Raw genomic sequence first — 12,532 nt, forward strand, 5'->3', positions numbered from 1 at the left:
TTTAATTCTACAGCCCACAATATGCGGTTTTAAGTTTGGGATTAGTAGCAATACCAAGGGCACAAATCTGTGGCGACCGCTAGTCTTGTCGTTTCCCACATGCGCCTGTTATTTTGTTAGCAATGAATAATGTTGGAAGCAAATTGCAAGGCACCCTCGCTGAACACTTTAATGTGTAAGGTAGCCGACGTGCTTCTATCTTCCTTGGCGACGGCGCTAATGATCCCGTAGTTTTTATCGTTTCTTTTTTTGAGGGCGGGGGGGGGGGGGGGGGGGTATCTTTCCCCATCTCTTCATATTGTATCAAGTCTATCGTAAAGCAGTTTTGGAGAAGGAATAAATAAAACCAGGTTTGGAAGCAGTCAAAGCTATGAGGATCAAGCTAACAAAGAAAACACTGGAGAGTGGGTTGAGTCATAGCTTCCTAGCTTTCGCTAGCCGTCGGTTTAACCGCAGCTAAACCACAACTAATTTTTGCTTAAGCAGTAGAAATTTACAAGGTCAAGCAACAGGTCGCGCTACTTGGTAGAAATCGTGTGCAGCTCATCTACTCGATAATGATGATGGACAATGGAACGGGCTTCTGCGAACTGTGCGGCAAAATATCAGAGCACAAAAAATAAGATTCATCCAAGGAACTGGAAAGTAAATAAATATTCACGAGCTGAAATGAATGCAGTTTTCGTTTCCTTCGTAAGAAAAAACGTGCCATATTTACAATAGTAATATTATTAAGAATAATAATTACAATAATATTTACAATAACATGCCAGTGGGCAACACCACTCCGGAATCGATGGGCCCCGCTTAACCGCTCAACTACACACTCAACGTCGTCTTCGTCAACCCACCCGGACACTTCGTTTTTCACTTGCTGAGTGCCAGCATGGTACACCAGACAACATTATTTAACTTGTTTTCAGCGACCTACTCGGGTATATAGTATCCGTTGCGTAGTTACCCGAAGCTCGGACGTTGCTCGGACCGAATTTTTTTTTTACCCGCGGGGTGAGTGGGTCATCGACCTTATTTCAAGGTCCAATGTTGCATGCTGCCTTTTGCAAGCGCCTGCGTGCAAACTGGGTTATCTGTGTCAAACTGTCAGTAATTCGTTCTGCTGGTCATGGTTGGGCTTTACAGCAAGACGAAGACTGTGCGCGCTCGTTGAGGAACTAATTGCAGCTGCCTGTGTGCATTTTCGGATGATGCGACAATGCTGCGTCACCGCTCGAAGGCCTCCCAGGCACGTCGCAAAAGTGGCGGCTTGTTTTACGGATACACGTCTACACGAACGGCGTCTCACTGCATCTGCTTTAATTGAACTTTGAAGGTGAGATTTTATTGCCCTCAAGACGCGTGGCAGATTGCGCAAAGCCTTCGGTCCATCCCTTTCCGGTGTGTTTTGCTTACTGCGTAGCATTACCGCAACAACGTTCGCTGAATGTGCTTTAGCTGGTATCGCAGGGAGGTTCGTTCTGTCAGTGGCAGCAATCTCATGGATATGTTAAATGCTGAAGTTTTAAAATTTTAGCCTCACATTGACTTTTCTCAGCGCCAAATGAAGCATGAGCAAATCAATGCAATCGCGAATAGGGCGAGATTTTAGTTGTACGGTACGAATCGATGTCGCGGGTATTTTCACCTCTCGGACGCATTTACTTGTATGTAGTAACAATCCCCGTTTGAATTTCTTAGCTAAGCTCATATAGCTAGGTGTTCTGAAGCTAGCGTTACAGTTATCAGGTTCCTTTTTTGTTGTTGTTGTTGCTCTTTGACACTGATGTGTATTTGGCCGCAAAATCGCGTCTCGTTAGCAGACCTACGCTCAGGTCATTTTGTTATCACGAGGATTACATGAAGGCCATGGCAGACGAATGAAGGGTGGTCGCCTTCCTACAATTCAAGATTTCCATTGTGACACGTCTATGTATGTAATCGTGTGTTGATAAGTGTTGATAAAGCCTGGCTTTCATCATCATCATCATCATCATCATCATCAGCCTGACTATACCCACTGCAGGGCGAAGGCCTCTCCCATATTTCTCCACTTAACCCGGTTCTGTGCTAGCTGCATCCACTTGACCCCCGCGAACTTCTTAACCTCATCCGCCCACCTAACTTTCTGCCGTTCTTGCTACGCTTTCCTTATCTTGGACTCCAGTTGGAATCCTGGCTTTCGATGCAGCACAACTTCTATTTATTCCCTTAGTGAAATTACCCAAGAAATGTGATTCTTATCTTTGTGCTTCTCGAATTCACTTGGAGGCCCTTTATGTTCAGAAACGTGCCGGAAGAAATAAGCCCCAGAATGCGTTTATATGACGCGCGACGAAAGAGTAGGATAAATGCGATGGAGCCAGAACGATGTTATGATATGGAGGTTAAGGATGCCATAACATTTCACTTAACGCAAAACTTGATTGTAGACATCCATGTCAAGTAAAGTTACCTGAACAGTAGTTACGGTGTCAATTTTTCAGCCTTATCTGAGCATCGTTCTGCATCCGCCGTCGTCGGCCTTCCTTTTCGCCCAAAAGTAAAAAAAAATAATCAAATTACCTGTCAATGGTACGTCACTGTAATGACGCGAGCTTTTGTGAAGTCACAACGGCACATCTTTACTTTGCCGCACATTTCGCAGGGGGCATGAAGAAACTAAATCTTCACTCAGAGTCGACACGCATGGCTTCTACTGGAGTTTCGCAAGCATTTACTTTTTCTTGCCTCGCTGGCGTTAAGCGAGGCTGAGAGATTCGGTCCCCGAGTCAGGGTTGTTTTCAACTGCTCTCTCACGACAGGAGAAGAAAAGAAATTCCCGATAGCATAAGGTATTTTAGATGAGTTCCTGCATACCAAACTTTATGTAGTTGGTTAAAACATTCCAATTTTACGCAATTTTTATCACACTTCCGGGATTGCGCTCCCTACAGTTTCTTTCTGTTTTCTTTCTTTCTTTTTTTTTTTTTTGTCAATAAAAAAGCCGCATGTTCAGACTCCCGCTTGCAGGGGCAAGTGCCCACGTCCTCTTGCCTTTGGATGGACTTGTGCAAGGGTGAAGTTGATAGTTGGCCGTGGGTAATCATATATATAGTTACATCTTTATGAATCCTCACAATTTAGTGGTACAATCCCTTTAAGAAATACAGTGTAAACAGAAAGCGGCTTTCAAATTCATGCCATGTCACACCTATAAGAAAAGTACAGAATGCTTAAATAATGGGCCCCACTAGGGTTGTTGAAAGGCTGCCTCTCAAAGCACTCGTTCCTGTAGAAAACCGAAAGAGGAGTAGGTTATAAATCAAAGCTTCTGAGCACAGCCGAAGATTGCTAGCAGTGGGGACCTTCACATTCAGTTTAGGCAATATAATATTGAAATGAGCTATTCTACATTCGGTCTGCAGAAATTTGGTGCCCGGAAGAGATGCTTGTGCAATTCACGGAGAGAGGAGGCATCGTGGTGGTGGGCGAGACGCCTGCCGTCGGGCGCCAACGCAGTGGCACAACGGTGCGTTACATCTGCCCTGAGAACACTGATCTGGTCGGCTCCGACATTAGCATCTGCCAAGACACCGGAGATTGGCTATTCGAGCCCCCGACCTGCAACCGTAAGTAGAGCATAAAACAGCGGTTCAGCATTTAGGAGACTGCCTCTGTAAGCATGTGTGGTAGAGTGCTTTCTGAACTCCGCTTCATATAATCTGCGTTACAACCGAAAACGTTTGACCTCGATGTCTAAGCAGATTTTGTGTATTTAGCATATGGTTTGGTTTGGTTTGTGGGGTTTAACGTCCCAAAGCAACTCAGGCTATGAGAGACGCTATTTAGCATATGGTACGCTGTCATAATCATGTGCCAGTGAATGGGGGAAGGTTGGGTGGATAGGTGTAGACGGTGGGATGAGTAGTTGTGGTGATGGTGCGCACAATATAATTCTTTGTCACTTAATGCCAACATTTGATTGGCTTTGTTTGGGCACTGCTGCATGTGCTTCATCCAGACGTGATGAATACCTGACTGAGGACAACAATGTGTTCGTATGTCCCTGTTCTTTTCTTCGTTCTTCTGGGTGTAGTATCAAAGTGGGCTCTAAATGTATTTGTTATGCCAGCGCTAGGTATTAGCCTGTGAGTGTCAGACACGTGACTGAAAAACGACCATGAGCAGCAGATTTGAATATAAACCTTTTCTGAGAAGAGAAACTGGTCGCTTTAGTTGATTCCTCAATGGAAAACCATTTTTATTTCTTAATTTTCGCGGCGTTTAAGCAGCCTAGGCTGCAAGCTGTTCTCCGCTACTAATACGGAAGCATTACTAGGCCAATTACGCGAAAAGAAAATACATCTGGCGTTATTGTTGACACTCGCCTTACGTTAAAAAAGGCTGCAAATTGGACGGCCGGAAAATAGAAGTAATATAATAAAATAAATTTGTCGGCTTCGAGGTTCGGCTTTTAGATGCGCTGTTGTGCCGCCTGCGCATTGACTGATGACCACAGGTATGTACAGGTGCGGACATAAGTAAACAGAGCACGCTTTTCTTTTTGTACAAATTAAAATTCCACCTTCTGCGCTGGAGATAACAAAACAATATTTGTCCAAGTGAATGGGCACTGGCGTCTACTACCGGTTCGCAGACACCACGACTGCCAGTTTGATTTATTAAATGCGCGAAAAATGGTAGAAGAAAAAAGCGTGCTCCGTTACTACTGTCCGCACCGGTACGCTCTGAAACACTGCGTGAAATAAAGGCAGATAAAACCTCGAATACACTCCGACTACGCCTTGAGACTAGGCCATGCAAATTCGGAAACTCTGGTCACTTTGCGGCGACGCGGTCCCCATATCGCCGGTGCGTTGTGCAATAAACTTGCAGACACATCATAATGGAGAACTTTAATGACTTCATAAACGTTTGCCGCGGAACCGCGGCCGCATAAAGAGCGATGCTTTTGCATTTCCACAAGTAAACAGCCTGAAGTGTTTCCACCGAATTTTCTTCTGTGTACGGGTGCCTAGGTGTGTGTGTGTGTGTGTGTGTGTGTGTGTGTGTGTGTGTGTGTGTGTGTGTGTGTGTGTGTGTGTGTGTGTGTGTGTGTGTGTGTGTGTGTGTGTGTGTGTGTGTGTGTGTGTGTGTGTGTGTGCGTGCGTGTGTGTGTGTGTGTGTGTGTGTGTCTGGGTTTGTGTGTCTGTGTGTGTGTACGTGTGCCTGGGTGTGTGTGTGTGTGTGTGTGTGTGTGTGTGTGTGTGTGTGTGTGTGTGTGTGTGTGTGTGTGTGTGTGTGTGTGTGTGTGTGTGTGTGTGTGTGTGTGTGTGTGTGTGTGTGTGTGTGTGTGTGTGTGTGTGTGTGTGTGTGTGTGTGTGTGTGTGTGTGTGTGTGTGTGTGTGTGTGTGTGTGTGTGTGTGTGTGTGTGTGTGTGTGTGTGTGTGTGTGTGTGTGTGTGTGTGTGTGTGTGTGTGTGTGTGTGTGTGTGTGTGTGTGTGTGTGTGTGTGTGTGTGTGTGTGTGTGTGTGTGTGTGTGTGTGTGTGTGTGTGTGTGTGTGTGTGTGTGTGTGTGTGTGTGTGTGTGTGTGTGTGTGTGTGTGTGTGTGTGTGTGTGTGTGTGTGTGTGTGTGTGTGTGTGTGTGTGTGTGTGTGTGTGTGTGTGTGTGTGTGTGTGTGTGTGTGTGTGTGTGTGTGTGTGTGTGTGTGTGTGTGTGTGTGTGTGTGTGTGTGTGTGTGTGTGTGTGTGTGTGTGTGTGTGTGTGTGTGTGTGTGTGTGTGTGTGTGTGTGTGTGTGTGTGTGTGTGTGTGTGTGTGTGTGTGTGTGTGTGTGTGTGTGTGTGTGTGTGTGTGTGTGTGTGTGTGTGTGTGTGTGTGTGTGTGTGTGTGTGTGTGTGTGTGTGTGTGTGTGTGTGTGTGTGTGTGTGTGTGTGTGTGTGTGTGTGTGTGTGTGTGTGTGTGTGTGTGTGTGTGTGTGTGTGTGTGTGTGTGTGTGTGTGTGTGTGTGTGTGTGTGTGTGTGTGTGTGTGTGTGTGTGTGTGTGTGTGTGTGTGTGTGTGTGTGTGTGTGTGTGTGTGTGTGTGTGTGTGTGTGTGTGTGTGTGTGTGTGTGTGTGTGTGTGTGTGTGTGTGTGTGTGTGTGTGTGTGTGTGTGTGTGTGTGTGTGTGTGTGTGTGTGTGTGTGTGTGTGTGTGTGTGTGTAAGCGATTTTCAGCGAAAGCCTCCAGTTAGAAAAGGATACCAGCTTAAATGACGCAATTTGCATACCGTCTTGGCCGTTCTTCCTTATTTTCATCTGTGTTACATTGCATAATTTGTAACATTTCTGCTTGCTTTTGGAGGCGGGAGGGAAGGGGGGAGGGAGAGTGCGGAGTGAAATGAGATTTGAAACTATATCACCCTTGCTGCTTTAGTTCTCAGGCCTTGACGAGGTACGTTCTCTGCCACAGTTGTGCGGTGCGGTGCCCTTCAAGACATCGCCAACGGCAGGGTACGGCATTACGGAAAGATGTCTGGCTCGGTGGCCGCCTTCTCGTGCGACCGCGGTTTCAAGCTGGTTGGCAACGACACACGCACATGCGGCGCCGACGGCCGGTGGACCGGAGAATCTCCGCACTGTGAAGGTGGGTGGGCAATCTCATCCTTGCATAAGCAGGTGAGGCCCCCAATCGTCGACCAGCCAGACCGTTGTGAATACTCAAATTATCAGTAAAATTAAATGGGCGCCACGGTAAATAACGCAACCGTCAGCAATAAGGCATACGTTAAAAATGTAAGAGCTGGGTACACACACACACACACACACACACACACACACACACACACACACACACACACACACACACACACACACACACACACACACACACACACACACACACACACACACACACACACACACACACACACACACACACATATATATATATATACACATATATATATATATATATATATATATATATATATATATATATATATATATATATATATATATATATATATATATATATATATATATATATATATATATATATATATATATATATAGCGCCACCCTCAACCATAACGAGGTTGAGGGTGGCGCTGGTGAACACTCTCAAGGTTCGTATACAGACAACATTAATACCCAAGAAAGTAGCAGGGGGGACAGCGGCCGATGTAGCTCAGTTGGAAGAGCACCGGACGCGATATTCGGAGGTCGTGGGTTCGGTTCCCACCATCGGTACGTTGTTTTTTCTTCTACTTTGTGTTTAATTATAATTCCCCTAAAACAGATTACATTGCTAATTCATGTGATTATCGAAGTAAAAATTAAAAAAAAGATAAAGTACTCGCCGACTGTTCTTCTCTTCATATATATATATATATATATATATATATATATATGGAAGGACAGAAGCCAACAGTTTAGATTTCTTTGTCGTTACAGTCAGAGAAACTGTTTTGTCAAAGGTAAGGGCCATTTGCCATTCCGAACACCATTCAGCTACCTTTGCTATATCATTGTTTAAGATTCTTTGATCGTCTCGGCTTTTTATTCCTCTGTACAGGACGCAATCATCAGCGAACAGCCTTAGTTTGGATTTTGTCTGGTTGGCAAAGTCATTAATAAAGAGAAGGAACAGAATTGTGGCTAGAACAGAGCCCTGCGGTACACGAGAAAGGACCGGGACAGTATCTGAAATGGGGTCACCGAGTTGCACAAACTGGCGACGATTAGTTAAATAGTTGGCGATCCATTGTACTATAGGCCCATCCCCTAATATATAATTTAGTTTCTGTAACAATTTAGCATGGCACACTCGATCGAAGGCCTTGGAGAAGTCTAAAAAGAATGCATCTATTTGTGTTTGGTCATTTATTGCTTTGGCAAAATCGTGTAAAATCTCGACAAGTTGTGTGACAGTAAACAAGCCGCGCCTGAGCCGTGTTGGTGAGGACGAAGGATATTGTTTGACACAATCAACTCTGTAATTGATTTTAGTATAACGTGTTCTAACAGTTTACAGGAAGTAGAAGTAAGAGAAATGGGTCTGTAATTTGATTGGCAAGACTTATCACCTGATTTATGAACTGGTATTATTTTTGCAACTTTCCATTCCATGTGGAGGCAGCGCTCGCGGATAGACTTATTGAACACAAGGCATAAGTACTTGCTCATAGGTTCGGCATATCGTTTGAAGAAGACATTAGGTATTCCGTCAGGACCGCTGCACTTACATTGATAATACTCCCTCTTCGGTTACGACCGGGGCACCTATCACGCCGTATTGGTTCCTGTTTTCTTGCTGAAAGGGATGGCTAATACCATTGTCAGGTGTAAATACGGATTGAAAAAATACATTAAACGATTCTGCCTGCTTTTTCTCTTCAAGAGGAGGCAAAGGGTCTGGACGATTTTCATTGTCACTAATATAGCGCCAGAATTTGTGGGGCGATTCTTTTATAAAATGATTAAGTGTTGTACTGCAGTAACGCTGCTTTGCTTCTTTTGTCTTTTCTTTTAGCTCTTTGTTTAAAGTATTAATCTTTTGGCAGAAGTCTGAGACCGGGCTTGATTTGTTAAATTTTCTCAACCTTTTAATTTTGTGTTTTAAGTGAATCAGTTCTCGTGTTATCCATGGATTGAGACTTTTTGTGTTCTTTTTTATTTGTGGGACAAACTGCCTCATGCAGTGCATAGCATGCGCCTTCAACTATAGCCATATTTCATTGATGTCTGCGGAACCTTCTGTGCATAGTTCATGAAAGTCAAGGTACTCATGCGCAAGGTGTGTCATGATAGCGGCATCATCTGCTTTGTTAAAGGCATATACACTCTTTGCAGACACACGTTGGCAAATTCTTCCCGGAAACGATAGTGTGCAAAAAACCATATCATCACCAGATAAGCCATCAAGAATATTCACACTAACCTTTTCCTTCAGAAAATGATCGCTTACAAAATAAGATCTAAAACGGAGCTTGAAGCACCCTGCACACGAGTATATTTGTGCTATATTTAAATTTGTGTTATATTTAAAATGAACATGAAGTTTACTAGAATGTTGTTTGTTACCGTGGACGGGCTTAATAAGTTCCAATTAACGTTTGGAAGGTTAAAATCACCTGCCATTATTATGGCGCTTCCAAGCATATATCTTTGCATGTACTCAAGAAGCGGCTGAAAATAGGAGACATCTACATTTGGGGGTCTGTATACTGCACCAACAGAGCTCTGACATAGCTGAATCTTACACCAAACTGCTTCTACGCCTGGAACGTCTGGCATTACTGAAAAGCATATTCCTTGCCTCAGGAGCACAGCGACGACACCGCCTCTAGTTAGTCTGTCTTTCCGAACCATGGTGTAGCCAGGTGGAACAATTTCATGGCTCATGTAGCCATGTTTCCGTAATGCAAACTATATCAGGGTTTAGGGCAATCAAAACTGCCTCTAGCTCCTCAACTTTGTTCGCGAGGCTACGCGCATTAACATTAATGACAGTCAAGGGTGTCGGCGGCTTCGAGTCACTCGAGTTGGAGCAACGTCCAGGCTTTTTTTTTTTAACTTCAACAATGTCGTTGCTCTCCTCGTCCCATCTATACAAGCGTTTTTTTTTATCTTTATTTTATCGTAATTCAGGTACACCTTGTCTTTTTGGTCACGGTTTACTTTCGTTCGCTCCCAATGCTTCCTTCTAACTTCTCGTACACCCCGAGAAATGTCTTCACCAATTGAGTACCCAGTTTGTTTAAGCTTTGTGCAGTTTCCGAGTATGTTAGCTTTATCTCTGTAGTCAAATAATTTCAAGATAACTGGCCGATGCTTTGAATCGTCAGATGCTTCTTTTCGACCAAGACGATGGATCCTCTCAGAGCCTGCAGTTTTAATTTCTAATTTTGCTTGGAAAAGTTTCTCTACAGCATCTTGCAGGCCTTGGGGAGGTCTCATCCTCTTGCTCCTTAACACCATAAATAATGAGATTGAACCTGCGGCTCCTATTATCTAGCTCGTCAGCTGTTTTAATCAAGGATACAACCATTTTCTCATGTTTGTCCACCCTCTCCACGTATTCCAAGACCTGTTTTTCTATCTTGCCGATTTTTTTTAGTTTTTTATCCATTGATCCTAGTTTTTGGTTGGTCACTGTTTTCTGCTGCTTTATCTCCTGGATGTCTTTCGCAATCGCTCTCAGTTGCTCTTCAAGCGTTTCGGTTAAGGGACCAGGGTTAGTCTCGACGTCCCCCGCCAGTAACAAGAGGGATCGTAAAGAAACCAACATATTAACAAAACATGCAAACTGCAGGAGTGGGCACGGCAGCAAGAGCAGGCAGAGGTTGTTGCTACGAAAAGTTTTGCCGAAGCGTTTTCTCACCTGAATCACAAAAAGTAACGGATTTGAATTCCGCATCTTGGCAATGCTGCCGCGCCCACTGAAGGGTTCCCAGCCGAAGATCTCGCTTATATTGCAGTCCACTGACGTCACAGTCATCGTCCGTGATGCTACCGTTGCTGATAGCTTGGCGCTGCTGAGATTAGAGTTGACGCTGTCACCGTCTGATGCGCGATGGAAGGGCCAGTCATATTCCCAGATCTCAGGTAGCCGGAACAATTCCGTGGAAGCGTAGGATGTTGTCGCATTCGTCTCTGAACAGGGCCCAGAAGATGACAGCAGCAATCCAAGCAAAACCTGAATCACAAAAAGTAACGGATTTGAATTCCGCATCTTGGCAATGCTGCCGCGCCCACTCTAGCCATATTGTATATGAACAACACAAGAAACAAAGTCGCGCAACATTCCTTTTATGTATTTGTAATAAAGAATACAGGCATGGGACAGAATTGCATGAACAGCAGAGCACAAACGAGGAACATTTACTTACAGCAGCATATGGTTTAAGGAACATCGCGGCCTGTGACTGCACACCGGGCTTTGCCAAAGTCACCATATTTTGAATGAAGAGGCTGAAGAATTTTTTTTTCTCAGATTCACAATATAGGCTCGAAACGCGGCCGGCTCATCGCGGGGAAGCTCGTTGGTAATGCGCTGCTTACGGTTAAACATGCCTCAATACATAACTGCATCCATATGACATGAGTGTGTAGCGCAAAAAGACAAAAGGTACACAACATACGTGCTGCATGTAGCGCCTGATAATGTACATTTTCTTGTCCTTCCTCATTTTGTCATGGAGTACCGCTACCATGTCATGGAGCACACTCATGTGATGGAGCACCGTTACCGACTCACCCAAGTTTCCACCCTTGTGAATATAACTAAAAAGTGTTTCTCACAAACTAAAGCAGTTGGCGTTTACCTTCCGTCATTACTATCGATGCTTCGTTCCCATTCTGCAGAATGCATACGTAGCATCAGATGGCGCAGCAAACATATGAAATACGCACCTTGTTCTAGCGGTAGCCCCGTTTACCAAAAAAGCAAGTCTTCTTTGTGCACCGCCGCTTTCTCTGACATTTTTATGTGCAGTTTAGTGAGAGGCACTGGAGAACCAACACTCAGGAACTCGCGTCAACATTGGCGACACAGTGAAAAAAGAAGGGATACAGGCGGGCACAGAACGCGCGTACAAAACACGAAAAACAACCGATGCAATCATTACCGAGCAGCTAGAAGGGCGAAACGACTCGCATGTGCAAGCACCTGCAATGGAAATACACCACTGCACCTTGGTGAACAAAAAGACGCGCAGAAGCAGGTTTAACCTGCACGCACAACACCAACAGACTGCCGTCTTCTGAAGCCAGAAAACCGCGTCGTCTGCTCCGGTGGGACGGACGGACGGAATATAGGAGCGTCCCCTTTGAAACGGGGTGGTAGCAGTAGCTATCATGCTCATTTTTCTACCTATATCTTAATTATTGATTTAGATTGGTTAACTAAACCATCATTCTATTCATTAAATTTTTGTTTCTACATTACTAACGTTATGTCACTTCTCTGCTTTTAAGCCACCAATCTTCCAGTCGTTTTTTGCTAGTTTCCACCGCCGGTTTATTCATCCGGCCACTGGTATCTCTAAACCCCAGAGCTTCAGGAACAGTGACTGCGCCTGCATCAACTTCCGGATGGATACCATTACATTCGAGTATAATATGGTCAATTGTTTCACTGGAATTACCACATACAGCACAAGCAGCGCCCTCTGTCGCTGTCGATTGGCTTTCATTGCAAAAGGCGCCATCCTCGCCCATAGGGAAGCGCAGGCGCACGTCACGCTAGCCAGTATATTCCAGGCAATATAGTTACGGCACGCGAATGGAGGATGGCAAGCAAAGAGGATTGTTTCTATTTTAGTTTCTGCAGCTGTTAACCTCAATTAGCACTGTAATCATTTGGCGGGAGTTAACTTTTACGGAATCGGAATGGCTGGTAGATCGGGCTCTATGTGAAGCAAAATCCCGTGGACTCCTGGACTAGTAGGGGACCACCCTGGAATAATTTTCTTTTTTTTTTATTAAATAAAGTTGTTTCCATCCATCCAACTAAACAGAAAGTACAAGAGGGCTTTGGCGCTCCGCTGTAAGCTATCTTACCTGCTGCTACTTG

General features: G+C 44.6%; 1 protein-coding gene across 1 annotated transcript in view; it reads left to right on the forward strand.

Moving 5' to 3' along the window:
* Positions 1-1,238: 1,238 nt before the first annotated feature.
* LOC146202796 (sushi, von Willebrand factor type A, EGF and pentraxin domain-containing protein 1-like) overlaps positions 1,239-12,532 on the forward strand; it is a 59,959-nt gene continuing 48,665 nt past the window's right edge. The window contains exons 1-3 of the mRNA XM_084602087.1: positions 1,239-1,330; positions 3,402-3,605; positions 6,428-6,601. Coding sequence (XP_084458213.1) covers positions 3,422-3,605; positions 6,428-6,601 — 358 coding nt within the window. The 5' untranslated portion in view covers positions 1,239-1,330; positions 3,402-3,421. The remainder of the gene's footprint in view (positions 1,331-3,401; positions 3,606-6,427; positions 6,602-12,532) is intronic.

This window comes from Amblyomma maculatum, chromosome 1 (genome assembly GCF_055883805.1).
Source record: "Amblyomma maculatum isolate TAMU_Amacu chromosome 1, ASM5588380v1, whole genome shotgun sequence".
Taxonomy (NCBI): domain Eukaryota; kingdom Metazoa; phylum Arthropoda; class Arachnida; order Ixodida; family Ixodidae; genus Amblyomma; species Amblyomma maculatum.